The following is a 27792-nucleotide window of genomic DNA, read 5'->3' as shown; positions in this document are numbered from 1 at the left end:
GCATGGCTCATCCCTACCCTCCAAGGACCCGAAGATGTTCAGGTCCACTCAGCTGTGTACAGTCGGGATCAGAGGTGGTATTCAGCCGGTTCAGACTGGTTCGCCCGAACCGGTTGGGGAAATAGCAGGTGGCCCCGCAGGATGCACCCAGCTCTATGCCGTTGTATTTAGGCGTGTTTTTGAGGATGGGTGCATGTATGGAAGACCTGCGCACAAGCAAAGCTGATGCTTGGAAAGCTGGGTGCAAGTACGGAAGGGACGCGTGCGCCTGCAAAGCAAGCTGGCATGTGCGAACCAGTGGTAACAAAATGTGAAACCCGCCGCTGGTCGGGATCATTGACCTTGAGACCCTCCGAGGGATCTCTTGTTTCCTTTCCCCCAGAAGCTGGGCCCAAGGCCATCTTTCCAGAACTAAACCGGAAGTGCAAACCAACGGCAGGGCACCCAGGCTGCCAAACTCAGACTCAGCTCATCAGCTCAGCTGAAAGGCTTTCACCCTGTGCAGTTAAAGCTGAGATATGCTGCCACCTCCCAGTTGCAGGCAGTCCTCGGCTTACGACCGCAACGGAGATCCCCCCCCCAACATTTCTGTTGCTAAGAAAGGCAGTTGTTCGGCGAGCTTCATCCCCTTTGATGACCTGTCTTGCCACTTGTTGTTAAGTGCATCACTGCAGTTGATTGTTACCTGTGCTCTCCCGAAAACGAGACCCAGACTTATTTTTATTTGGGCCCCAAAATATCCTCTTTCCCCAAAAATAAGACCTCCCTAGGTAATAAGCCCAATCAGGCTTTTGAGTGTATGAACTGAAATAAGCCCTCCCCTGAAAATAAGACCTCCATGAAAATATTTAAACACATGCGCAGCTGGTTCCCGCCATTTCCTGTGGGGGGGAAATGCCCCATGCGCCCCACATGCACCTGTCATCCACGCGGAATGGCCTCGCAGAGTCCGCTCCTGCAAACCCCAGCTACCGTGCCTCTTCTCTTAGTAGTGGTCGCAAAAAGAGCAGCAGGACCAGCGACGCCAGGGCTCGCAAGAGTGTGCCATAAACAGAGACAGAACTACCGGCCCTCTCTGGATCAGCTGATCCGTGGGCCAAGGTTAGGGACCTCCTGCACCACAGAAATAATAAGACCTCCCCGAAAATAAGCCCAAGGGCTTATTTCGGGGGTCAAAAGAAAATAAGTATCTTATTTTCGGGGAAATACTGTAAGCACCAGGTCTTATTTTGGGGGGATGTCTTACCTTAGGACCACTGCAAGGTGAGGAAAGTCGTAAAACGGGACCAAATTCGCTTAACCAATTGTTTACTTAGCAACATATATTTTGTGGTCATAAATTGAGGTCTACCTGTTACTTATTCCAGCTTATAATTCTCTTGCATCATGAAAAAATAATCGTATAGGCAAATGTAATTGATTTTTTTTTTAATTAAAAACTGAACAACTTGAGCCAGAATGCAACCTACCCAGAGTGTTGGATTTGCAGCGACTGGAGCCAATGGCCAGGACGGCAGCGTATCCTTGCAGCTTCTCTTCGGTGGGTTTGTTCTCAGCTGAGCTGTCCTCGGAAAGGCTCTGTAGCAGGTAAGATCTGCGGCGAGAAAGAAGCCGTTGGGACTCTACCGAAACTGCCAGGCAGAAGATTCCCACGGACAGGGCAAAGGGAGGGCGACCTCGGAGAGTCCAAGCAACCTGGTGAAGGTGGCGTAGGTATCAATCAGCTGCAGGGCGGCTGGCAGCAGGTTCTTGGTGATCTCCGAGGATTTGTGAGGGTCGGTTTCGGCAGCCAGCTTGGAGAAGTGCTCGTCCAGGGAGACCTGGACTTTGGAAATGGCCGCGTCCAGGGTGTAGATGGACTGCAAGCTGGGGATCTCGTGCAGCTGAAGGATGGTGGTGCAGTCAACCCCGCAGAAAGAGGAGATCTGGGAAGGGAAGAAGAGGATTCCTGGCAGGATTGTTCCCTTTGTGGCTAAGGTGGGGTTTGATCCCTCGCTCTGCTACAACTCAGTGCCTAGAGCAGTGCTTCCCAATGTCAGCGCTCCTTGGCAACTTGAAGAGAAAGGTGTCAGGCCTGCAGCCATATTCCTCTTGGATCTTTGGCCTGCCACACTTTCTATTATTCTGCTATGCCTTTTCTGTTGTGGGAAAATAGGAGTGGGGATTGTACGGAGTGAGATGCTATGTAGCCATAACAAAATTCTTTCTAGAAAGCCAAGGTCATCCTTTGTCTCTGCACCTCTGCACCTGACCGGAACTGGCTGGGTGGAACTGCCAGCATGGCAGTGGGAGATTAGACCATGTGATGGGCTTGTGGGTGTGGGGGCAAGATAGTGAATTTTCAGCTGAGTAGAGAAAACCAGGAAGCTTTCAGATTTGGGTTTTTCCAGATGTGCCAACATGGCCCTCTTAATAAATTGGAACTTTGAGGAATCCTTTGCCTTGGACTACGATTTTAATTTTTGATGCTATTTGGAACCCTGACATGAAGTGGACTTCAACTCCCAGATTGGCTGTGGTTCTGCTGACTAGGGAATTCTGGGAGTTGAAGTCCATCCCTCTTCAAGTTGCCAAGGTTGGGAAGCACTCCTCTGGGAGATACCATTCCATCGGCTATTCTGTACCTCTACCAATGGCAATAGCAATTAGACTTATAGCTGCTTTTACAGCCCTCTCTAAACAGTTGACAGAGTCAGCCTCTTGCCCCCAACAACTTGGGTATTCATTTTACCGACCTCAGAAAGACAAAAGGCTGAGTCAAGCTTGAGCCAATCAGAATCGAACTGCTGGCAATGGGCAGAGTTTGCCTGCAATACTGCATTCTAACTACTGTGCCACCGCGGCTCTATTGAGATGAAATCCTGCTTTTTCTACCCAGACCAGAAGGGAGGATGTTGTATATCGCCGACTGCACAGCCTCCGCAGAGGTCAGGCGGTAAATAAAGAAATAAGAAGGCGGAAACGTTGTCTTTGATTCGACAACTCCTGGGGCCTGAACGCACCTGCCTGGCGAAATACTCCTCCGCAATCTCCACGTCGTACTTGACGGAGCTGCATTTGGCCGAAGTCAGCTCGACTAGGGAAGCTGCGTGCTCGGTTTTCATCCCTTGTTTGATGAGGTGGTCCTAAGAGAGAAGTCAGAGAAAAAGTAGATTAAAAAAAAAATTTAAATGAAAAGACGAGATGGGCCGAAGAGAAGAAGAATGGCAGTGTGTGAGGAAACTACGTTCTGGTAAAACCCTGGAGTGAGTCCTATCTGGAGAAAAATAATCTCAGCCCAGCCCGTCTCTTGATTTACCAACGGTCATTTACCACCTCTGGACATACAGGTAGTCCTCTGACTTACGACCTCAATAGAACCCAAAAAATGTGTATGTTGCCAAGTGAAATATTTGGGTTTTTTTTCAAGAAAAAGGTTTTATTTCTTTTAAAAAACACAAATATTTCATCATTCGTCAATCATTAAAACATTGAACTACAATTTTTTTTGTATGCCCCTCCCTCCCTCCACCCCCCCAACCCCCCTCCTCCTTCCCCCCCCCCCGACTTCCTAGAACCCGTACACGGTATGGATTTCCATGTAGAGTAAGTAAGCACACTACAAGCCATCGCTGTACGAAAGCCATCTTGGTAGAGTGAGTAATACAACAAAAAGAGCAAATGCATCAAAGGAACAATAGAGAGGAAACCTAGAGTGGCAATGTCATACAGGAAACAACTACAATAAAGAGGAAGGATAGAACTGCACATAAGGTAGAGGCTCGTCCGGCATGTGCAGCGGAGTTGGAGGATCAGGATGGGCCACACCTTCTCTCCCCCCCCCCGTGTATAAGACACCCCTTTATTTTCAAATAAATGTTTTAAAGAAAAAGTAGCGTCTTATACATGGAAAAATACGGTACCTGTATTCTCGAGCACCCCATACTCCCCTGCCCAGCCCACAGGAGCAGTTACCTTGATCCAGTTGACGTAGGAGGGGATGTGGAGGCGGGAAGACCAGCGGAGGGTGTGGAGGATGTCGCATTCCCGCATCTCTGGGCTGTTCATGGCCAGTTGGTTCATGTAGCTCTTGGATGGGGGAAGGAGGCCCAGGACCCGCCAGAGAATCAGGAAGTAGTACTGAAGCGCGCAGGCCTCCTGCGAGGGGGGGGGGGGCGAGAGAGAGAGGGAGGCAAGCGGCCTGGTCAACCGGTCTTTCCGACACTGGGACCCGAGGCCAGAGGTGTCCCCCTGCCCCATAAGGGGCCTCCACGGAGTTTGTCCTCACCAAGGCAGTGACATTTTTGTTCTCCTTCCGCCGGAGGGTGTCAAACTGGGAGCCGGCAGCCAGCAGCGAGGCCAGGGCGGAGTAAAGCTCGTCGTATTTCATGGCCTTGGAGAACAAAACTTCGCACACCTGAAAGGGAAGTGGCACTTCTTGAACTGCTCAGGGATTGTTCTTCCCCTTTGCTGATCCGGGTCCCACTCAACTCTGAATAAACCAGAATGTCCCGCCCCCTCCCTCTCTGTCTCCCTCCTGTGGTGGGTTCCGGATCCCGTTGCGACTGGTACGCTGCAACGGGGCCGGGCGTCCACCATGTGTATGCATATTCTCGCCCGTGATGCTCCAGCTGCTTGCCGTACGCTCTGTGCGCAAAAGCCCCGATCAGCTCAATTACAGGTAAAGAGAGCGAACGGGCAGGTGCACCCTCCGGAGCACTGTACCGGAACGGTACCTGGTGCACCCAGCAGGCACTGGAATGCCCGTACCGGGGCGTACCAGTCGTATCTCACCAGTCTCCCTCTCTCCTGACTGGGAGGAGAATAGGAAAGGCAGCTTGCCAGAGAAATACAGAGTTGAAGCTCTAGCTCGGGGTGGGGGCCGGGGGTGGGGGCCTCTGGAAGAAGAGATTATCATCATCATCATCTTTTAATGACCCCATAACCTCTTGCGGGATGGAGTCTGGGCAACTGAATGGAGCTAGCAGAGTATTTACTGGCCCGATGCCCTTCCTGTTGCCAATGGGGAGTTTTGTTCGGCAGATATATTCTCATTGTCCCCAGAGAGAGAGAGAGAAATATCTGCTTCTACCTAGGATCGAATTCACTGCCTCCTGATTGTGAGGCGAGAGCACTACCTCTAGGCCACCCCACCACTTTCCCACTTTCTCCGGAAGCAAGAGATATCGTGGACTAAACCCTGGCCATGTGGCTAGTGAACGACCTTGGCTTACAAACCTAATTGAGCCCAAAATTCCCACTGCTAAACAAGGTGGCTGTTAAGAGTGAGGGAGGATTTGGCCCCGGTTGTTAAGAGAATCACTGTGGTTGTTGTGAATCGGGTGGTTTTTAAGCAAATCCAGCTTCCCCTATCGACTTTGCTTGTTGAATGCTGGCTGGAAAGGTGATCAGGGGATCCTGGAAGGCGTTGACTATTATAAAAACATGCCAGTTATCAAGGGCTCAAATTCTGATATGACCCCGCAATGGTCAGAAGTATGGAAACCAGTCATAAATCACTTTTTTTCTGACTTCGGTCACTAAGTGAATGGCTTTAGGTCGAGGACTACCTGTACCAGCAGAATCAGTGGTTCTCACTGCTTTGCTCCCCCACCCACTTCAACCCTTCAAGGGCAAAACCTCCGTACAATTCAGAAAAGAGCAGAATAAAAGATTTGGAAGGGACCTTGGAGGTCTTCTAGTCCAACCCCCGCCTTAGCTCAAGCAGGAAAAACTATCCCATTTCAGAGAAAGGGTTCTCTAATCAGGAGAAGGTCCCATGCCTCTTCTCCTGACAAGGAGAAGACAGACGCGTGAATTTGCTAAGGGACAGCAAGTGGCAGTCCAGGAAAATTTGTCAGCCTACCACGTGGTACCTGGTCCAAATTTGGCATCATAAGGGACTGCACACATGCCAAATCTAAACTTCCCGCAGGAAGCTCCAGACTAGAGCAGCAGCCCCCACCCCAATCTTTGGGGCACTAGGGACTGGTTCTGTGGAGAGAGGCTTTTCCATGGGCCGGAGGGGTGTGGGCATGGTTTCATGTGCTACCTGCATCCCATGGATGGGACTTTGCTTGTTTGCACAGACCCGTTTTTGGCATGCCGTGAACTGGTGCCGTTCCACGGAACGGGGGGGGGGAGGGGGGTTGGGAACTACAGGGCTTGATCTGCTCTGCAGTGGACCCACCGGCCACCATCCCCCTGCCCTCTCACCCAAGATGATCCTCGGGGTGGAGCAGACAATCTCCTTGAAGCCTTTCCCTATCTTCAAACCATTCCCGGAGAATGCATGAGTGTGTGTGTGTGTGTGTGTTCAGAAGGGATGAAAGCTTTAAAGAAAGAATCCTGTTACCGTGCTATCGAGGCGGTTCAAGTCATCTTCAGATGCTTCGGGGGAGAGAATGCAGTAAAAGCGTGGCTGGGGGGCAGCATCTGGAAGAAAGAGGAAGCTGTGTAAAGGCAAAGGTTCTCCTCGCACATATGTGCTAGTCGTTCCCCGACTCTAGGGGGCGGTGCTCATCTCGGTTTCAAAGCCAAAGAGCCAGCGCTGTCCGAAGACGTCTCCGTGATCATGTGACTGGCATGACTCAACACTGAAGACGCACGAAACACTGTTCCCTTCACACCAAAGGTGATTCCTATTTTTCTACTTGCATTTTTTACATGCTTTCGAACTGCTAGGTTGGCAGAAGCTGGGACAAGTCACGGGAGCTCACTCCGTTACGCAGCGCTAGGGATTCAAACCACTGACTTTTCTAATCGACAAGCTCAGCGTCTTAGCCACTGAGGCATCGTGTCCCAGTCGGAAAACATGAGTTTTTAAATTTCCAAAAGGAATGCCCACACACACACACCCCTGGGGCCAGAAATCACGCCCAACCTACTCTCCTTCCTGGATACCTTGGGCTATGTCCCCCTCTCCAAAGGGCCAGGTGGGAGCTAAGTTCTACACCTGGGGTCTCCAGGGGTCTCAAGGAAGGGAGAAGATTCTCAGGGGCCCTGCTATCTCTCTGTCCTTTAGGCCCCGCCTAAAGGACAGACAGCTCCTCCAAGGTATTTGAGGGGCCTAATCCTACGGTTCTTCTTCAGCAGCCCTTCCGTACCAGAGGGACAGTGCTTGGTCCAGTTTTCTTCCACTTCCTTGAAGCCATGATAAAGTGGGGAACAGGCCGGTCGGCTGCCCTCCTGGCTCGCGCTGGCCCATACGATTGGAGGGGTTAAGAGGTTGTACTGGACCTAGAAAACACAAAGAGGCGACAGGAAATAAATATGGGGCAGCAGGGTAAATCCCAAAAGGAGAAAACTATTTTTTTCTACACGGATTGACTGTGATTTATCTGAATGGCTCCTTCTTCAAAGAAAAAAGAGAGGGAGAGAGAGAAGAAAGCAAGGAAGTTGTAACTTATTGGCTCATTTTGGGATGTTTTTCCTCCATGATTTGGGTCTGAAAACAGGGAGGCCCAGTGGAGCACAAAAGCAAAGCAGGAATCAAGCCAATAAATCAATTTTTTTCAGTCTGAACTTTGGTGATTATTTTCATTGTTCAAGCCATCTCCAGGTACCTAAGAGAGCATTCAAAGGATGGACTGGCTCCCAAAGAAAACCTTGATTGACAAGCCGATGTGTGAGTTGGGCATTCTCCTCTCCCTCAAGCCCCACTCCTGCCTCCGTGGATTCACCACACACCTGCTCAAATAAATACACGGGGGTCTTTGAGTATTGGTGAAGCAGGTAGTCGAAGACCAAGAGAAGGCGGGCCAGCAGGAGAGGGACACATCGGAGTTGGGAGTCCAGGTTGGCGGTAACGTCCAGGATGGTCTGGACGCAGAGGGTCAGGATGGACCGCCGGCCCTTTTCGGAGAAGCTGTGGAAGATGAGCAGCAGGAGCTGGAGGTGCTCCACATTGAGGTCCTCTGTGTCGCCGGGAAGAATCCCCTGCAGGGCGTTTTGCTTCAAAGTGCCCACAAACCTGGGAGGGAGGGGGGTATAGAAAGATTCAGGAAGAGAGGGAGGGAGGAAGAGGAGAGAGATTCAGGAAGGGAGGGAGGGATGGGAAGAAGGAAGGAAGGAGAGAGAGGAAAGGAACAAGGAATGGGAAGAAGGGAGGGAGGGAGGGAGGGAGGAGAGAGATATTCAGGAAGGGAGGGAGGGATGGGAAGAAGGAAGGAAGGAGAGAGAGGAAAGGAACAAGGAATGGGAAGAAGGGAGGGGAGAAAGGAGGGAGGAGAGAGATATTCAGGAAGGGAGGGAGGGATGGGAAGGAAGGAGAGAGAGGAAGGGAACAAGGAATGGGAAGAAGAGAGGAAAGAATGGGAAGAATGGTGGGAGGGAAGGAGAGAGGGAGGAATGGGAAGAAAAGAGGAAGGAATGGGAAGGGGAGGGGGAGGAATGAGAAGAAGGAAGGGAGGAGAGAAATATTCAGGAAGGGAGGGAGGGATGGGAAGAAGGAAGGAAGGAGAGAGGAATGGTAGGAAGGAGGGGGAAGGAGAGATGAATGGGAAGAAAGGAGGGAGGAAAGATAATCAGGGAGGAAGGGAGGGATGGGAAGAAGGAAGGGGAGAGAGGAAGGGAAGAAGGAATGGGAAGAAGAGAGGGAGGGAGACATTCAGGAAGGAAAGAAGGAAAAATCTATAAACAGCAGCTCTTATACCTTAGTGTTATCTGTGTAATCAGAATATCATTTTAGCTATACCATATTTTTTGGACTATAAGAGGCATCTAGCTTTTGGGGGAGGAAAACAAGAAAAGAAATCTGCCTCTGCCTCCCATCAATTTGCCTCTTTGCAACAAACAGCAAACAGCCTGGTCAGCTTCAGCACATGGCTAGACTGAATTAAAAAAACTGGCGTCCGGAGGACAAGAGAGACATGGACAAGACTTTTTTCAACTCAGTCTCGAGGTAATCGGCTGAATTTAACCCATGCTTGGATTTTCCAAGCAGCGCACAAGAGAAGAGCTTGGTCAGCTTCAGCACAATCTGATTTAGCATGAGCAGTTAACTGGTGGTTGGATTGGCCTTCCGGGAATACCGCCAATCAGCTGTTCCAGGCTGCAGGGATCGCCGCCACCTATCGCTGCCCATTGTGCCCCATTTTCAGTCTCCGCACATCCTGTTTTCGGCCTTCCTGCGTCCCATTTTTGGCCCCTGCGCATCCTGTTTTTGGGCCATTCCCCGCTGCCTATTGCAGCTGAACAGGACAGGCGGAAAACAGGACGTACAGAGGCCGAAAATGGAGGCAGCAACGGCAACGATCCTGCAGCCTGGAACAGCTGATCGGCAATATTCCGGGAGGCCGATCCAACTGCCAATCAGCTGCTCGTGCTAAATCAGGCCGTGCTGAAGCTGACTAGGCTGTTTTCTGTTTGCTGCAAGGAGGCAAATTGCTGGGAGGCAGAGGCCAGCAGGTGGGCAAGGCTGCAGCAACATTCACTCTATAAAATGCACAGGCATTTCTACCCACTTTTGCAGGAGGGGGGGTGCGTCTTATAGTCCAAAAAATATGGTAACTGTGCAACAATTATCCATCACAACTGGACTGAAAACACTCTGAATTTGGTGTGACCGGCCAAAGCTGTGAATCAACCATTGACTTATCTGAACGGTCCTTCTATGTGCATTGCAAGGAGAATCCAAGCATAGGTTAACTTTGTCCACTAGCCTAGAGACTTGAGTTATGAAATTGTTGACCACGGAGCCTCTGACTGGAAGAGTTCAGCCCATTCTCAAGACTTTCTCCTACCTCTCCCACACATTCAGACATTCTGGGACATCCGGGTCCGTCTGGGTGCTGGCTTTATGCTGCCAGATGAGGAGGAAACGGGACAACACGGACAAGCTCTGGGGGTGGATGTAGAGAGGCCACGGCCCTTCAGAGAAAGGAGACACCCCAAGTTGCTGCAGGAGAATGTTCTGGCAAAAGACAACCATCACATGTGTTAAAAGACTGGAGGGGAACAGATCTGTCAGTCACAAGTGATATATTTAAAAAAAACAAAAAACCACAGCCTACTATAAGTATTTGAACCTTGTTTAACTACAATCATCATCATCATCTTTTCACGGCCCCTTAATCCCTTATGGGGTGGAGTCTGGGCAACTGAATGGAGCTAGCAGTGTTTTAATGGCCAGATGCCCTTCCTGTCGCCAATATGGAGTTTTGTTCAGCAGATGAAAGCAGAAAATATATGAGGAACGGTTGCAGGAACTGGGCATGGCTAGTTTAATGAAAAGAAAGACTAAGGGAGACATGATAGCAGTGTTCCAATATCTCAGGGGCTGCCACAAAGAAGAGGAAGTCAAGCTATTCTCCAAGGCACCTGAGGGCAGGACAAGAAGCAATGGGTGGAAACTAATCAAGAAGAGAAGCAACTTAGAACTAGGAAGAAATTTCCTGACAATTAGAACAATTAATCAGTGGAACAATTTGCCTCCAGAAGTTGTGAAAAATGGACATTTTTAAGAAGATGTTGGATAACCATTTGCCTGGTGTAGGGTTTCCTGCCTAAGCAGGAGGTTGGACTAGAAGACCTTCAAGGTCCCTTCCAACTCTGTTATTCTATTCTAGATATATTCCCAATGTGCCCAGAAAGAGAAATATCTGCCTCTTCCTAGGATCGAACCCAGAGCCTCCTGATTGTGAGGCAAAAGCGCCACCTCTAAGCCACTCCCTTTTTAAAACTACAATAAAGGAGAATATTGAAATGGGTTGAAACGAGGGGGTCCCTGGTGCCCTCTGAGCTTGGTTTTTTCCTTGCAGATGTTTCATGACTCAACTAGATAACATCATCAGTGTTAAAAAAAAAAGGAGTATAGTTTGCAATTTATATATTGTCCTTTCTAGCACTGATGATGTTACCTAGTTTGGGTCACAAAACGTCTGCCAGAAAAGCACCAAGCTCAGAGAGCACCAAGGACCCCCCAGTCCTCCTCCTCAATCAGTGATGGGATTCAAAAAATTTTACACCAGTTTTGTGGGTGTGGTGTGGCTTGGCGGGTGTGGCTTGGCAGGGGAAGGATACTGCAAAATCTCCATTTCCACCCCACCCCACTGTTCTGACCCCCCCTCCATCCGGTGATTAACGCCAACACAGGCTTACTGTTAGCCACGCTTTATTCACAGTAATTACTCAGAGACAAGACGTTGGCAGTAACCCAGACTCCCACAGATAATAGATACAATACACACAAGAGCTTCTCCAGCTTGGTATGAACGGTTGTGTCCTGCAAAAAGTCTCCTCCCAAAGTCTCTTCTTATATACTCTCTTGGGAGGAGCCAAACCACAACCACCTGGGCTTGATTATCTCCTATGAGTCTGTCTCCGTAATTGCTGCCTTCGTTTCTCCGCCCTCCTCTGCCTGGCGTCAGGGACAAACTCCCTTTGATCTTCACCACTGCTCCAGTGCCTGACATCAGGGGCAAACTCCCTTTGATCTTCACCACTGCTACATGCCTCAGGCGCCTCCTGGTGGCCAACCAGCCTCTCTGGTCCCTGCTCGGAGTCTGAACCCTGCCCAGGGTCCTCCACATCTTCCAGAGCCAACTCATAGGGTCCCTCACTATCGGAGTCCATCGACAGCTCCAACGGCTCCTGCTGGGCCACAACACCCCACTAACCTGCTTTCCACCTTCTATTGCAGAGCAACAGAAGAAGACCCAGCCAATCAGCTGGGACTCAGAAGACAGCAAATGGATGGGGGCGGGGCCAGTCAGAGGTGGTATTTGCCGGTTCTCCAAACTACTCAAAATTTCTGCTACCGGTTCGCCAGAACCGGTCAGAATTGGCTGAATCCCACCTCTGCTCCACTCCTTCTCCTCCTCCCTGCAAATCCCACTTCCTTCTAGCAACTGATGATGTTACCTAGTTTGGGTCATGTCTGCCAGAAAACGACCAAGCTCAGAGAGGATCAGAGAAGACCCCTTTGTTTAACTACACAGACTTAACACTGGATTGTTGGCCCGGTTTAAATAAAGGGAAAGGTCCAAACCCATCTGCCTTTCAACGCAGCAACGGAGAAGCTCAAAATGAGAACACGATGGAGATTTCCTAATTATTATTCCTAATAACTGGCAGTTTAACTGACAAATATTCCTCCCGGACTAGAGAGCCAGAATCACCTGCAAGGTCGGAGACTGGAGGTCAGAGGTCACCAAGGAATGGTTGAAATGGTACAGTGCAGCCGCAAACTCTTCTTCCTCGGAGGTCCCTACAGGAGCACAAGAGTCACCAGGTGAGGCCAACCCCTCTCCAACCTTCTCAAGAACTCCAGGGCAGGATCTTCCCATGGGTCCCTTCTTGGGTAAGAAGGAAGCCCATCAGTCCATCTCTTCCTCCTAGGGAAGACTACCTCCCCCTGCCCCCCCCCACTTCTTCGCCTCTACTGCAACCTCCATGAATTTAGTTCCCCATCCAGATCATCACTGCCAAACTCTGAGAGGCAGAAACTGTCCTAGACTTTTCAGCCAAGCAGGTTTTTCTCAGTCTCCCCCCCCCCCCGCCACCTCTGAGGCTCGATGTGTGGGTTGGGGGTGAGGGAGACCTCCCCTCCCCTTCCTGACCTTTGAGCCCGTCCTTGTCCACTTCTTTGATGATGCTGGCCAGAGTGGCCATGTGCTGCTCCGTCAGAGAGACGCTCAGGTAGTTGCGAATGAAATTGTTCTTCGAGTCCAGCATGGAGGACGTTAGGAAGTTGAGGATATTGGAAGCCAGGTTTAAGAACTGAAAGAAAAAAGAAAGACAGAGACAAAGGCATCGATTAAGAAAGAAAAATGATAAAAAGGAGGAAGGCAGCCCCAGAACTTTTGACTTTGAGGCAGAGTCCTGGGTAGCTCACCAATTCCGGGTCTTTGCGACTGGCCAGGATGTTCCCGTTTTCTCCTGCCGACTGCTTGTTGGGGCTCTTCACCCGGGGGGAGCTCTCCAGAGGGGGTGGGGGAGGAGGGGGAGGAGGGGCCACCTTCTCCTTGCTGGGGGAGATGGTCTCTTCGAACCACTGACCAAGGATGGGCTCACTGTCGTCGTCTGAAAAGAGGGGAAAGGGGCAAGTCAGACAGTTGAAGGGCCAGGAACACGGCTCAGGGCCTTCCATCACCCCACCACCACCTCCCTCTCCAGATTAACAGAGTTGGAAGGGACCTTGTAGGTCATCTAGTCCAACCCCTTGCTCAAGCAAGAGACCCTCCGCCATTTCTGAAAAATGGCAGTCCAAGTCTCTTCTTGAAAGTCTCCAGGGATGAAGCTCCCACAACTTCGGTTCCATGGGGTTGATTGCTCTCCCTGTCAGACAGTTCCACCTTGTTTCTAGGTTGAATCTCTCCTTGGTCAGTTTCCATCCATTGTATTCAGGACGGACCCCCCGTCCCTTCCCCACTGAAGCCTCCTCTTCCCCCCCACCCCCCACCTTGGCTGCTGTCTTCCGTGCTGCTGAAGTCGTCTTCGTAGTAGGTGTTGGAGTCTGTGGAGGCGCTGACGTTGCTGCTCATGGACCCCTTTCGTTGTCTCTGCAGGACGCAAGCCTGAAAGAGGGAGGAGGGGTTGGTGGGAGAAGGGGAGGGGTGTCACAAAAGCCCAGCCAGTGAGTATCTCCCCCCCACAACCTTATGACCGCTCCCTGGAGAAAATCTCAGATGTGAGGGCGAACAAGGCTTCATGTTGCCCCCCTTGGAAAAGCAGAGCCTACAAGCAACCCATCCTTCCTTGCTAATCTAGGGCAGTCACTCTGCTTCTTCCCTGGGTGGGGTTTGCACCGTGCCCGAATGATAAGGCCCCGCTCCCTCCCGCACGGGGCAGATTCACACCACCAAGAGCAAGCCAGGAAACCCACAACTTCCCCTTCAAGCCCCACCATGGCCGATCTCTTTTCTCTCGATGGGAAAACGCTTGAAGCAGAGAGAACCAAGGAGGGGGGGTCATTTCCCACCACCCAGACAAATCTAGAAGTGGCCCTCGCCCACCTTCCGATACGCCGTGGAGAGCAAGGTCAACAGCAGGTTGGCGAGAGGCACCGACTCGATCAAGCGTTGAATCCTCTGGATCGATGTACTCTGGGCCATGATATTCAGAACGGCCGGAGGGCCGTCTGTATCCCAGCCCTGAAGAATGAGAGCCATCCCCCACAGGGAGGATAAAAAGGTAAAGGTTCCCCTCAAACATACATACTAGTCGTTCCTGACTCTAGGGGGCGGTGCTCATCTCCGTTTCAAAGCTAAAGAGCCAGCAGTGTCCAAAGACATCTCCATGGTCATGTGGCTGGCATGACTCAACTCCTGAAGGCGCACAGAATGCTGTTCCCTTCCCACCAAAGGTGGTTCCTATTTTTCTACTTGCATTTTTACGTGCTTTCGAACTGCTAGGTTGGCAGAAGCTGGAACAAGTCACGGAAGCTCCCTCCATTACGTGGCACTAGGGATTCGAACCGCCGACCTTTCTGATCAGCAAGCTCAGCGTCTTAGCCACTGAGCCAGGGCATCCCTCCCGGGGAGGATAAAAGATATCAAAACACACCTGGACACCCAACCACCCTCAGAGCAATTCTGAGGACCTGCCTGTCCCTTCGTCAAGCGCTCACCTTCTGAAGGGCCTCCACATGAAGGTCTTGAAAGAGCAAAGTGAGGAGCTTGATGGCGTGATTGGCCAGGACGACGGAGAGGATGCCAAACCCCTGATGCCTGCAGAAGGGGGAGGAAAGGAGGTGAGGAAAGGAGAGTGCGGACACCAGCTCAGGAAGGATCTCTCGGCCGAGGGCAAGACATGGAAAGAAGCTGCATTCTCCACACCACGCTTTAACCCCCAGCATCAAAGGCAGAAGAAACAGCAAGGAAAAGTCTCTTCTCCCCCACCCCCCCCTCCCAAGGACTCGCCCCACTCAGAGCCAGACCTACCCTTTGCCAGGTCCAAGTTTGGGAGACCCCACACCCTCTTTGGACCGCACAATGATATCCCGGACCCGAAGGGCTGCCAGGGGGTCCTTCTCTTTCCCCTTGTCGGCCAGGGTGGTCGGGCTGAGGTTCAAGATGAGGAATAAGCTGTTCAGCAGACACCAGGCCCCAAGGAGCTGGAAGTTCTGGTAGTGCTGGAGTTCCAGAAAAAGGAAAAAAAACACACAGACAAACACATCACATTGTGATTGCCGCTCCAGAGGTCGGCACGGGAGAATTGCTTATTTTATTTTATGTTTAGCTCCTTTCCGCTCTTACCTCCCCACCTGCCCGGCGGGAACTGCTGATGGCTTGGCCGATCATGTCGTAGATTTCCAACTGCGGAAAGAGATGGATTTTTTTTAAAAAAATTATAAAAGGGTCTCGTGAAAGAGACCAAAGCCCAGCTGATGCCAGCCCCAATGCTCCCTTGAGAATTTCGCGGCTGCAAACTTCAGCTGGAGTTCACACTTTCCTCGCAGGTCCTCCCCCCCCCCACCCAATCCTGTGTGTGCGTCTGACTCACGCATTTCTGTACAATGATGGCAGCATCGTTTTCGTAGTCCTCTTCTTTGGAGCTGGTGGAGCCCGTGCGAACTTGCTGGGTGGTGCCCACGTGTAGGATGGCCATGCAGGTGGCCACGCTGACCCCTGGGGGGAGAGGAAGGATCCTGGGGGTCAGCCAGAGCAACGGGGACCAACTCAAGGCCTCGAGTCTCATCCTGTGATGGGGGATGATGAGTGAGAGGCCTCCCCCCCTGCATCATTACAACCTTCCATCCTTCCGAGGTGGGTCAAATGAGGACCCAGATTGTTGGAGGAAAAAGGCTGCCTCTTTAAACCCCCATAAAGAGGGCTCTAAAAGCACTGTGAAGCAGTATATGTCTAAGTGCCCTTCCTTCCTTCCTTCCTTCCTTCCTTCCTTCCTTCCTTCCTTCCTTCCTTCCCAGAATGCAGTATTGCAGGCTAATTCTGCCAACTGCCAGCAGTTCAATCCTGACAAGACTGGCTCAAGGTTGACTCAGCCTTCCATCTTTACGAGTTTGATGACTCTGTAAACCATTTAGAGAGGGCTGCAAAGCCCTGTGAAGCGGTATATAAGTCTAAGTGCTCTTCCTTCCTTCCCTCCCTTACTCCCTCCCTCACTCCTTCCTTCCTGGTAGAATGCATTATTGCAGGCTGACTCTGCCCACTGTCTGGAGTTCAATCCTGACCAACTGGCTCAACGTTGACTCAGCCTTCCGAGTTCGGTAAAAATGAGGACCCGGATGGTCTGGAGGCGATAGGCTGACTCTGTAAACCACTTAGAGAGGGCTGCAAAGCCCTGTGAAGTGGTATATAAGTCAGAGCTGTTATTGCTACTAAAAGCAAACTGACTTTGGGAGCTTTTATTGTAAGCCCAGGTAGCCCTTCAAGGAAATTAAAATCTCTTCCCCAAAGATCTGACAATGGGAAACAGAGAGAGCGGAGGGGAAGAAACATCAAGCTCTCCCTGCCTGCCCCTTTGTTCCTGGAACACAGGAAGCTCCTTCTCCTTCCTTCAAGTATAGGAACCCAAAACAACACTCTCTCTCTCCCCCCAAGGATTTCGCCTTGGCTCCCGCGTCGCATGGATTCACCTGCATAGAGGCAGCTGAGGGCGAGAACAGTCACATCCTGCAGGCGGGCGGGGGTCAGAGGTTCCAGGACGGGGAGGGAAAGCGTGTCCAGGGCCATGGTGACGTCAATCACCAGGGAATGGAACCTGCACAGGTGGAGGGAAAACGGAAGGGAGTCAAGAGATCGAATTTGACTATGTCCACTGCATATAAAGAAAATCTGTACAAAATGTTTTATAGATGGCACTTTGTACCGGCAAGATTGGCTAAAATGTATAAAGATAGATCTGCCAAATCCTGTAAGTGTAATCAACCACTAGGTTCATACCATCATATGTGGTGGCCCTGCCCAAAAGCTAAAATAAGTTGGACAAAAATACATACTTGGTTGGGAAAAATGATAAAGCAGCATATTGATTTGAATCCCAAGATATTTTTTGTTGGGCATTCTACCGCAAAAATATGATAAGAAGACTATATATCTGGTTTTACCCTGTTTCCCTGAAAATAAGAACTCCCCGGATAATAAGCCCAATTGAGCTTTTTGAGTGCATGCTCTAAAATAAGCCCCGCCCCCCAAAATATTGCAACACAGCAGCAGTGACCACGCTCACCGCCTCCTGCACCTCAAAAATAAGACCTCCCCGAAAATAAGGCCAAGTGCTTATTTCGGGAGTAAAAAAAAAAATAGGACCCTTTCTTATTTTGGGGAATACACGGTACATATATTAACTGCAGCTAGAATTGTATTTGTGCAACAATGGAAAAATGATGAAACACCGTCAGATGAGAAGTATAATAAATAAAATATTAGCATGTGTAGAAATGGACAGATTAACACTCACTATTAAGGATAAAGAAGAAACTAACATTTTTTTGACGTGGGATGTATTTTACCAATGGCTAGACAATAGAAACAGAAGTTAGAAAGGAGAAGATATAAAAAAAAAGAGGAAATGTTAATATGGAGAGAATTTGATGATGAAAATGTTATGTATTGTTGTAATTATATTGCTATATAGTTATATTACTAATATTATTGTGATGAATATAACAATGTGGATTTTGATTGTCTAAAACCCAGATCTCACACTGTTCGGTGGAAATGGAAAGTAATATACCTTATTTTTCAGAGTAGAAGAGACACCTTTTTCCACCCTAAAAGAGGGTGAAAATTTGGGTGTGTGTTATACACTGAATGTAGGCCCACCGACCCACCCCCACCCTTTGGCCTCTGCCACCCAGCAATTTACCTCCTTGCAGCAAACGGGGGAAATGGGGCTTGCGAAGGCTGCAATAGGCTATAGCAATTGCTGCAACCTGAAACAGCTGATGATCCAGAGGCCCGCTTAAACTGAAAGTGAAACATGCTGTTTGCTCCACAAGGCAGCATTGCTGGGAGGCAGCAGCAGCTATTTTTTTTCTTGTGCTAATCAGGCTGTTTGCTGCAGGAAGGTAAGTCAGTAACTATAAATGCCTATAGAATATTCAAATGATTAGACATATTTTTTTAAAGACTGTTTTATTATTGTTCTAGGCAGCTTGACAAAATGAAGAAGCTTTTTTAAAATAAAGGCTTGATCTGAAGAGGCCCAGTGCTATTGTATCTTCTTTTAAACAGCAGAGAATACCTATACGTCCAGAAAGCCACTTTCAATTTTAACAGCATCTGTACAAGTACAGTATGGAATGTAACACCACAAACAGTGTATATTGTCTGTACTGTTTGCTTTTTGTTGCAAGGAGGCAGAGACAGATTTTTTTTCTCTTGTTTCCTCCCCAAAAGCTAGATGCGTCTTATACTTTGGAGCTCGTCTTATACTCAGAAAAATATGGTAAATAAAATAAATAAAACATGGGGGGGGGGGAGAGATCGAGTTCTGCTCAGAACCTATGGGGTGTTGGGGAGAACCAGGACATAAGAAATCACAGAAGAAAGAGGACGGGTGCTTACCCGTTACGGACTGCTGTGGCATCAGCAACAGTAGCCGGCATGATGAAGAAAGAATTGGCTGACACAGCGTCCTGGAAGCGGTTAATGTAGCGCAGGAAGTACGGAAGGTTCAAGCAGACGCGCAGCAGCTTTTCAGAACCGCCTGCATTGAAAAGGGAAGCAAATGATGAGGACTAGCCTCTTAAAAGAGTCTTGTTCCCAGCAGGAACCTGCCAAATGGCCCTGGGGGACTAAGAGGCAAGAAATTACAGATAGACTTAATGACCACAACTGAGCCCAATGTTTCGGGTGCCCAAGTGAGGAATTCTTTAAGTGAGTTTCACTCAGTTTTATGACATTCCCCTCCACGTTTGTTAAGCGAATTGCTGCCGTTCTTAACTCAGTAACCCGGTTAAGTAAATCTGGCTTCCCCATAGAATTTAATACAGATTAACAGAATTGGAAAGGACCTTATAGATCATCTAGTCCTTCATTTTTTTCTGACGAATGGCAGTCCAATCTCTTTTTGAAAGCCTCCAGGGATGAAGTTTCCACAACTTCCAAAGGCAACTTCTATTCCATGGGTTGATTTTTCTGTCAGAAAGTTCCTCCTTATTTCTAGGTTGAATCTCTCCTTGTTCAGTTTCATCCATTATTCCTTGTCTGGCCTTCGAGTATCTTGGAAAATAGCTTGACCCCCCCCTCCTCCTCTCTGTGGCAGCCCCTCAAATATTGGAAGGCTGCTATCCTGTCTCCCCTTCTCTTCACTAGACTAGTCAAGCCCAGTTCCTGCAACCCTTCATCATATATTTTAGCCTCCAATCCCATCAATATCCTGGTTGCTCTTCTCTGCACTCTTTTCTAGAGTCTCCACATCTTTTTTATAGTGTAGTTTTATAGTTTTATAGTGTAGTGACCAAAACTGCAATATTCTCTTTGCTTGTCTGAAGGTCACAAAAGGGGGACACTGCAACCGTCATAAATGTGAGTCAGCTGCCCAGCAGCTGAATGTTAATCACATGGTCACGGGGGATGCCGCAACGGTGTGAGGAATGGTCCTAAGTCGCTTTCCCCCCCCCCAGTGCTGTTGTTCACTTCAAACAGTCACTAAATGAACCGTCGTTAAGTTGGGAGCTATCTGCACTTCCAACACCAACACCTCAAAGGAATTGTAGTTTCTAACTCGTGGTGCAGCCGGCTGGGTCTGAGAACACAGTTGTGGCAAGGAAGCAGCTCCAACACCCACCCACCCACCCCCATTCTCCAGATGACGCCTTCGGAAACGGGGGAGGCTCTGTTAGACAAGCAAGACAAAACACCCCACCCCTTTCCTTACCGAGTTCTTGCAAGCTGGCCACGTTCTGGGCAACAAATATGCTCTTGGTTTTGGTTGTGGAGGATTGGTCCGTGGCAGTCTGCTCTTCACCTTCCCCTTCCCCCTAGAAGCAGAGCCAAGTGTTATTTTGTTGTGGCCTGTCAGCCACTGGCCCCTCCAGCAGCCGAATCAGAGGAGAAGACAGCATGGGAATCATGTCAGCATCGAGACAACCTGAGAGCTCCGGGTGGAAGGGGAACTGGAGGTGGCAGAGAGAGAGAGAGACAGAGGCGGAGCCTGGGCCATCTGTCCACCCTCAGTTGGAGAGTCAAGAGCCTCCAGGTCTGGAGGTGGCTGATGAGGAAGAGGAGGAACACAGTGCCTCATTGCAGATGCACATAAGGTAGAGGAGAGGAGAGCAGTGGAAATCTATGGGCCGGTTCTTGGGACGGAAGAGCCACTGCTGCTAGAGGAGCCCCACTCTAGCTCTGGGGATAAAAGGCAGAGGAGAGGAGAGCAGTGGAAATCTATGGGCCAGACCTTGGGACGGAAGAACCCTAGCTCTGGGGATAAAAGGCAGAGGAGAGGAGAGCAGTGGAAATATATGGGCCGGTCCTTGGGACGGAAGAGCCACTGCTGCCACCCTAGCTCTGGGGATAAAAGGCAGGGGGTGGAGATGAATAGTTATGGCAGACAACTAGTCATCTCCCTGCCAGACAGGCTTGTTAGCCTGCTGAGAGACAGAGAGAGAAACTTTTTGCCGGGGCTGCTGGCACTCCTAATAAATGAATCATTAATTTAACTACAAAGGGTTCATCGTGTTTGAGGAGCTGGATCAGAACAGCTATGATCTCCCGCCATCAAAGCAGGCTCCCCAAGAACTCCAGCCAGAGCCTTGGGACCCTTCGCCCCTCGCTAAGGAGGATGGGAAGCCATTTTCCCCAGGGAACCCGAGCCTTCTCAGGCAACCTTCTTTCTTCCACAACCCACCTGAGCCTGCAGCATCGTCATTGGCGACAGGGCCATTTTGGGATTGAAGACAGAGGTCAGCTGATTGAGGAAGTTCATCTGCACCTCCTTCTGGCGCAGTTCAGGCCTGACAGGAGAAGCCAGCTCTTTCTGATCCTCCACTGGAAAAGAGGAGCGGGAGTAGAGGGTCAAGTCGGAGGTGGAGAGCAGCCCTTGCTGGGGCAGAAGATATCACGGGGAGGGAGCCTTTACCGTCCGAGAGGGTCTTCACTGTCTGGGGCAGCTTGGCCGACTTCATCATCGCTGTGAAAGTGATGATCTCTGTCCGGTCCAGGCGGCTGCAGCCAGTGCACAGCCCCTTGATCAGCAGGATCAGGTGTTTCTACGGAAGCAAAAGAAAGGTGAGCGGTGCAAGGTTCAGGGAACCTTTTCCAAACCTGAGCAGACCCCAGCTGGACAGGCACCAATTCCCAGAGTCCCCACCCCTCCAGCATGGCCTCTGCTGTGAATTCGGAGGCACGAGATGCTCACATCTTGCAAGCAAGACCCCGGCATCCTGGGTCAGCTTCAACCAAGAGCCTCCCATGCAAATGATGCGGAAACTCCCCAACGGGGAAGAAGGGGGGCACACACACTCTCTCTCTTTCTCTCACCTCTCTCTCTCCCTGTCTCTGTCTCTCTCATCTCTTTCTTTCTCTCTCTCTGATCTCTCTTCTCTCATTTCTCTCCCCCCCTTCTCTTTGTCTCTCTCTCATCTTTCTCTCTCTCGTCTCTTTGCATCTTTCTTTCTCTCTGACCTCTCTCTGTCTCTGATCTCTCTCTGTATCTCTCTTTCTCTTTCATTTATCCCCCCACCTCTCCCACCTCACCTGTGAGACAGCGCAGGCCTCATCTGGGTTTTCAAGTCGCAACAGGGAGAATTCAATCAGTACTTTGCAGGCAGCTGCTACAGACTGCAGCTGGTTCCGAGGTACTGAAAAGGCAATGTGGTTACGTCAGTTTGAGGGGGGGGGGAGGAGCTTTTAAGCAATGCCATGTCCTTGCCTTGGCTGATCTAAGAATCCCCCCCCTTGAAATGTAGCCTCCCCCCCCCTTTTAATTTCTGGTGGAGACTCTGGTGGAGATTCAGAGGCTTTTGGGTCTTCAGAGGAGCCACTCAATGGGATCTGAGGCAACGGAATGTTACCCCAACCTACGGATATATGAGCCATGGTGGCACAGTGGTACTGAAAGCTACTACTGCTGACTGCCAGCTACCTGCAATTTGGCAGTTCAAATCCCTCCAGGCTCAAGGTTGACTCAGCCTTCCATCCTTCTGAGGTGGGTAAAATGAGGACCCAGATTGTTGGGGGCAAGAGGCTAGCTCTGTAAGCCACTTAGAGGGGGCTGTACAGCACTGTGAAGCAGTCTAGTCTAAGTGCTATTCTTCCTTCCTTCCCTCCCTTCCAGTGGTTAGAATGCAGTATTGCAGGCTAACTCTGACCACTGCCAACAGTTCGATCCTGCCGGCTGCAAGTTCACTCAGCCTTCCATCCTTCCAAGGTAGGTAAAATGAGGACCCAGATTGTTGGGGCAAGAGGCTAACTCTGTAAACTGCTTACAGGGGACTGTAAAGCTCACTGTGAAGCGGTATATAAATCTAAGTGCTATTGCTACGGCTATCTGAAAAAAAAACACATTTTCTGCTTCCTCCTTTCTGGGTGTTGATAAATGCCCCTCCCTCCTGCTATGTCCTTTCTAACCCTTCTGCGAACCGCCTTCTAAGCCAGTTTTGGAAACGCTCCTCACAGAATTCCAGAGGGGAGAGAATCATCCTTAAAAACTTGGCAAACGACAGTCCGCAGCAGAATGTCTGAGCGCTCACTCACCTACTCCACACACCGTGGTGATGTAGTGCGTTGCAAGTGCAACAAAAGAGGAGTAGAAAGGCTCGTATTGTTTGTCGTGGTGCAGGATTTCCGACTCGCTGCAGCAGAGAGAAAAAGCACAGACACAAGGCTCAGAAAGCTGGGCACCCTTAAAGTAAACATTGCAAAGCTCTGAGCATCGAAGGTGAAAAAGAAGGTGGGATTTTGGTCTCTGGATGAGTTTTGCTACTGATATATAGGAACTACAGGGGCTTAAAACCACAGGACAGATCATCAGCCAGCAGGGACTCTGAGACTGCTTGAAAGCTTATCCTGGTTTAAAATCTGAACCTCTTAAGCTAGCGTCATTTTCTGAATTGGATATTTTGCTGTGTTTCATATGAGGAAGCTGCCATTGGTGGTCTGGAAGACATTTCTTGTTCCATCAAGAAGCAGATGGTAAGCACAGAGAGATCTGTCTCAGTATCAGCTGCTGAGGAATTGCTGGGGCCTCCCCTCTGTTTATCTGACCAGCTACTCGGGGGAACAAGACTCAGGTCTAAAGTTTGATTCAGCATTGATATTTTTGGAGGGACTGCACTGTGACAGAATTATGAACTTGGATCAAACCAACAAAAGCAACCCACGCAACTTTTGAAATCCGAGCTAAGTCATCCCCGCGGATCCCACGGAAACAGTGAAGGGATTGCTGCAGGCATCAGTCGGCTTGCACTATTTTGAGGCCCTGAAATGATTCCACACAACTTAAAGGCAAGGATCATAATATGCCCGAGAGGATTTTGCAAATAAACCGTGAAGAGTTGTATCCCACAAAGGAAGAGCAAACAGGAACACAGCACCTTCAATACTTGTAGTTGCATGCTGTTTTTTTTCCTTTTCTTTTCAAAACCTTGACTATTAGACTCATGTGATTTATTCCGCATGCCCTGAAAAACAAACCTGACAATCCCACCCAGAAATGCAAAGAGACAAGAGTTTGTGCAACTTTGCAGAGGGGAAGTTTTCCAAAGCAGGCTGTTGCATAATAGAAACTTTGGATAAAAACCCCAAGCATAACAAAGAATGTTCCTTCTGCGCAAACTCAAAAAGCTCAAACTGCCCAAAGGAGCTGCTGATTCAGTTCTACAGAGGAATGATTGAGTCTGTCATCTGCACCTCCATAACTGTCTGGTTTGGCTCTGCAACCCAACACAGTTGTGACACACACAGACTTCAGAGGATAATTAGAACTGCAAAAAAAAAAACAATTATTACCAGCCTGCCTTCCACTGAGGACCTGTATACTGCACGAGTCAAAAAGAAGGCCGTGAAAATATTTACAGGCCTGGACAGAAATTGTTTCAACTCTTAACCTCAAAATGATGCACTGCACACCAGAACACATGGACAGTTTTTTCCCCAAATGCCATCACTCTGCTAAACAAATAATTCTCTCAACACCGTCAAACTATTTACTAAGTCTGCATTACTATTACTATTAGTCTTCTCATCGTCCCTATCACCCATCTTCTCCCACATATGACTGTAACTTTGTTGCTTGTATCCTTATGATTTATATTGTTTCCTAGTCTGATTTGATTGCTTATTTGTACCCTATGACTATCATTAAGGGTTATACCTTATGATTCTTGACAAATGTATCTTTTCTTCTATGTACACTGAGAGCCTCTGCACCAAAGACAAATTCCTTGTGTGTCCAATCACACTTCACCAATAAAGAATTCAATTCAATTCAAATCTATTCTATTCTAATGTAACAAGGGATGAAGAGAGTATTTGGTGAAAAATATACATTCAGATTGCCAACACCAGGAATCCAGGTAGCATTTTAAAATATTGTTTTTGGGGATTATCTTGTTTTTTAAATAGCTCCAACTTTGAACAACAGTCAGTTGCTCTGGGAAATTCTTGACCCCCAGCAGCACAAACATCTAGCATAAAATATACCACCAATAAAAGCAACGTACAGCCCAAAATCAACTAGTGATATGTTGCTTCAAAGAAGACAAGCAGCTGCTATCTAAAACAAAAACTGTGCACAATATATGCTAAAGAGCTCCAGCTCAGCCTTAGAATACAAGGTTCTGTATAGGAAAGATTATATATTCAAATCCTACTAAAGTATCAGGTACCCAAAGGGCATCAGGATGCGATATGGAATACTACTGAAATTAGGGGTGCTTAGGTCCAAGCAACGCATTTCCAGACCATAAAAGAAAAAGAGGGGGCTGCAGCCTCCCCCCCAAAAAAACACAGGGCCAAAGAAGTGAAGCACAACGGATCAATGAATAGAGCCAACATGGAAGCAATTTCATCGGTGAGAAGAAACGGACATTATTTTATCCAAGTCTTTTCTAAACCTGGGACGAGATCCTGGGAAAGGAACCTGTAGGGCCTGGCCTCCAACTGATCTAACTGACCCACTTTTCAAACAGCTTTAAAACACATTTCCTTTTGCCCCTCAGGATGTGTCTGGAAGGTCCAAATGTCTTTAGATCAAAGAGATCTTAAAAGATCAGCATGGCTGTTTTACGTCCACCCAGAGAAATGATGATCAAAGGCAACTTCATGGCACTACGAAGAACCAGCCCATCTCAGATATTCAGAACGCGAAACTTTTGTACATCTCAGCACCCCCAACACCACCCTTTAAGATGCTCCCTCTAACTCCAGGACAGCAGGGCTCCTTTCAACCACCATGTTACCACTACAACTCCCATCACCCACATTCTTTGGGCACTTTTTCCAAGAGGCTCCCTCCCCCAGGTGGGCCAACTACACCTCCCATCATCTTCAAAGGCCTGGTTCTCTCCTTCAATCCTCTTCAGCCAGGCTGCTCCCCGCTGAGCAAGGACTACAACTCCCATCACCCACATCCTTTGGGCACTGTCCCCAAGAGGCATTCCCTCCCAGGTGGACCAACCACCCCTTCCATCATCCCCAGAAGGGCAGGCCTTTCTCTTCGGGCAGACTGCTTCACAGCTGGGTAAGCACTAGAACTCCCATCATCCAGCAGCAGGAGGTTTTGTGAGGGGAGGGCGTGGCCTCGTTTTTCCCCGCCCACTAGGAGCTGTCAAGCCGAGGGAGACCTGAGGGGGAGGTTTTTGGGGGGCGCCAGTGCAAAATAGGGAGGTGTCTTCCATCCCCGGAGGCCCTCCCCCCACAGCGCCCCCCCTTCCCACCCGGAGGGCGGGGGGAGGGTTGAAACCCCGCCCCCTTCTCCTCCCACCTCTCAATGACGGCGGACAGCAGCTGCGGCAGCTCGCGCATCTCGAAGGCCGAGTAGGAGGCCGACAGCAGCGGCCGCACCGCCACCTCCCAGCCGGGATCCCGCTCCGAAGACCCGGGCCCGCCGCCGACGCCCCCCGACGCCGCCATCTTGCCGCCGACTCTCCTCAGTTCTGCTTCCAGTAGCGTTAGAGTTGCTGAGGCAAAGACACTAGAGGCCGGGGAAAGCGCTTCCGGGTCGCGGGGGAAATGACGTCGACCGACCGCTGATTCAGGTTGAAACTCCGCCCCCCCCAACGACACCGGTCTGTTCTCTGAGGGGGGGAAACAACCAACGGCCCTAAAGAATAAATTGGGCGCTTTTTTCGTTATTATCAACCGACTTCCAGGCTCTCAACGTCCAGAAGTAAAATTGAGCCTTCACAAGGGGACTGCAGGTTCGCCTCACAGAAGCGCGGCAGAGACTTCCGGCACGGACGGCTAGAACGCCCCGCGGCTATTTCCGACCGTTCTTCCGCCCCCGCATGGAGAGGAAGCCAAAGGAACGCCGGGGGCGCAATATCAATTTCGTTTCCCGGTTAGGTGCGGGAGGGCGCGTGCGCAGAAAGGTGACTCAGCGACTTTATCTCGAGGGCGCAGCTGCGCAGGCGCCCTCGCTCCTCTAGGGTTTCTATGTGCAAAAGTGGGGTTTTTTTTTTTTTAAAAAAAAAGTTTGATCTTCTTGGATGTGTTTTGAAATCATCCAACACATGAGCTTATTAATATTTTGTGTTAGCAATTTAACACATGAATGGCTTAAAATTCAAATATCTGGCCCAAAGAGCTTGCAATCTAATATCTCTCTGTGTGTGTGTACAATAAAATTTAATAAAGTTGATGGAAATAATGGTGCTCCTTAGGCAAGGCGTGCCAGTTAAACACACCTCTAGGGAGACAAAGAAGCAAATTCACTTGTAGGAAGGTAGCACCCACCCGTCCCCCAGATTATATTAAAAGGGCAGAATATTTCCCCTAAAAGGAAGGCAGAAGCTCATCCCTCCTTAACTTTGTCAATGGAGCCATTAAGGCCTGAGCCATTCTATTCTATATAGCAAAGATCTACCTCCTTCAAGCAGAGCCATGGTAGGAATTGCCCAAAGCCCTTTTATTACATCATCACCCAGCAAGAGTCAACCAAGCCTGGGACTCAGGCCAGCCTACAGAATTGCCCCCCCCCAATGGCCCCATGGGAGCCTGACAACCAATCAGAATACAAGCTCAAATTCAAAAGAGCCCAGAGAGGGTATAAAACTCAAGGCACTCTCAGCATCTTCTCCCTTTTTCCTTCTTCACCCAACATCATCAGGGCATGTGATCCTGTCCACCGTTAAAAACCATCTTTCCAAACAGCCGCCATGTTTCCCAGTGTCTTTCTCCCCACTTGGAACTGAACTCAGAAGGACATTTCTTCCAACACACTGTTGTTATTTTTTTTTATTTCTGCTGTGTGTGATTTGGATACAGGGCGAATAGGTCTTGACTTCACATTTTTCCAACAGAAATTTCTACCCTGCAAACTCCAGATTTAGACTCTGCCCACCGCGACCCAAAACCCTCCTCAGAATAAATATAAATGAACCGACAGATGACTCTTAGCAAGCCACTCGCTTGCCGTAAAGTGAAAAGAATAAACCACATTCAGGAAAATGTTGCATTTAGAAAGACAAACTTGCTTTTTTTTCAATGAGCTTCAAGGACTCCCATAACCCAAATCTGGACTGAGCAAAAAAAATTCAATATAAATTAGAAAACTATAAGACACCTGAGAGGAAAAAAGAGCCAATTAAAAAAGAGAAGTTTAAAAATTCAATGCAGGGAAAAGACAGGCTCATCTCTCTTTTGAATTCTTTGCTAGGGACACTAAAGATTGAACAGGCTCACTGTCAGGCCTGGAAGCCGTCTTTTGCCAAAGATTGCTTCCAGGCCTGACAGGCTTCTCCCCCCT

The 27792-nt window shown here is 49.4% G+C and overlaps 1 protein-coding gene and 1 long non-coding RNA gene across 2 annotated transcripts in view; one reads left to right on the top strand and one right to left on the bottom strand.

Annotated features, from left to right (window-relative positions):
• Positions 1–26152, bottom strand: part of UBR4 (ubiquitin protein ligase E3 component n-recognin 4) — a 125174-nt gene extending 99022 nt beyond the window's left edge. Inside the window, exons 1-26 of the mRNA XM_087702633.1 lie at positions 25810–26152; positions 22581–22678; positions 21582–21685; positions 20965–21094; positions 20734–20873; positions 19765–19867; positions 18450–18591; positions 16517–16641; positions 15424–15548; positions 15177–15236; positions 14862–15052; positions 14549–14648; positions 13935–14072; positions 13382–13496; positions 12815–13002; positions 12540–12699; positions 12099–12187; positions 9723–9892; positions 7669–7951; positions 7086–7218; positions 6335–6414; positions 4268–4396; positions 3955–4137; positions 3003–3125; positions 1696–1925; positions 1470–1594 (exon numbers count right to left, since the gene is read on the bottom strand). Coding sequence (XP_087558759.1) covers positions 1470–1594; positions 1696–1925; positions 3003–3125; positions 3955–4137; positions 4268–4396; positions 6335–6414; positions 7086–7218; positions 7669–7951; positions 9723–9892; positions 12099–12187; positions 12540–12699; positions 12815–13002; positions 13382–13496; positions 13935–14072; positions 14549–14648; positions 14862–15052; positions 15177–15236; positions 15424–15548; positions 16517–16641; positions 18450–18591; positions 19765–19867; positions 20734–20873; positions 20965–21094; positions 21582–21685; positions 22581–22678; positions 25810–25958 — 3613 coding nt within the window. The 5' untranslated portion in view covers positions 25959–26152. The remainder of the gene's footprint in view (positions 1–1469; positions 1595–1695; positions 1926–3002; positions 3126–3954; positions 4138–4267; positions 4397–6334; positions 6415–7085; positions 7219–7668; positions 7952–9722; positions 9893–12098; positions 12188–12539; positions 12700–12814; positions 13003–13381; positions 13497–13934; positions 14073–14548; positions 14649–14861; positions 15053–15176; positions 15237–15423; positions 15549–16516; positions 16642–18449; positions 18592–19764; positions 19868–20733; positions 20874–20964; positions 21095–21581; positions 21686–22580; positions 22679–25809) is intronic.
• Positions 25967–26505, top strand: LOC148042558 (uncharacterized). The gene is made up of 2 exons (XR_015695173.1): positions 25967–26083; positions 26198–26505. It is a non-coding gene; the product is annotated as an uncharacterized LOC148042558 (long non-coding RNA).
• Positions 26506–27792: the final 1287 nt, after the last annotated feature.

This window comes from Thamnophis sirtalis, unplaced genomic scaffold, assembly GCF_051295495.1.
Source record: "Thamnophis sirtalis isolate CommonGarterSnake01/CBP01778 unplaced genomic scaffold, rThaSir2_p1.2 scaffold_15, whole genome shotgun sequence".
Lineage (NCBI taxonomy): Eukaryota > Metazoa > Chordata > Lepidosauria > Squamata > Natricidae > Thamnophis > Thamnophis sirtalis.
Note: the sequence above shows the minus strand (reverse complement) of the source record. Positions and strands in the feature narration are given on the sequence as shown.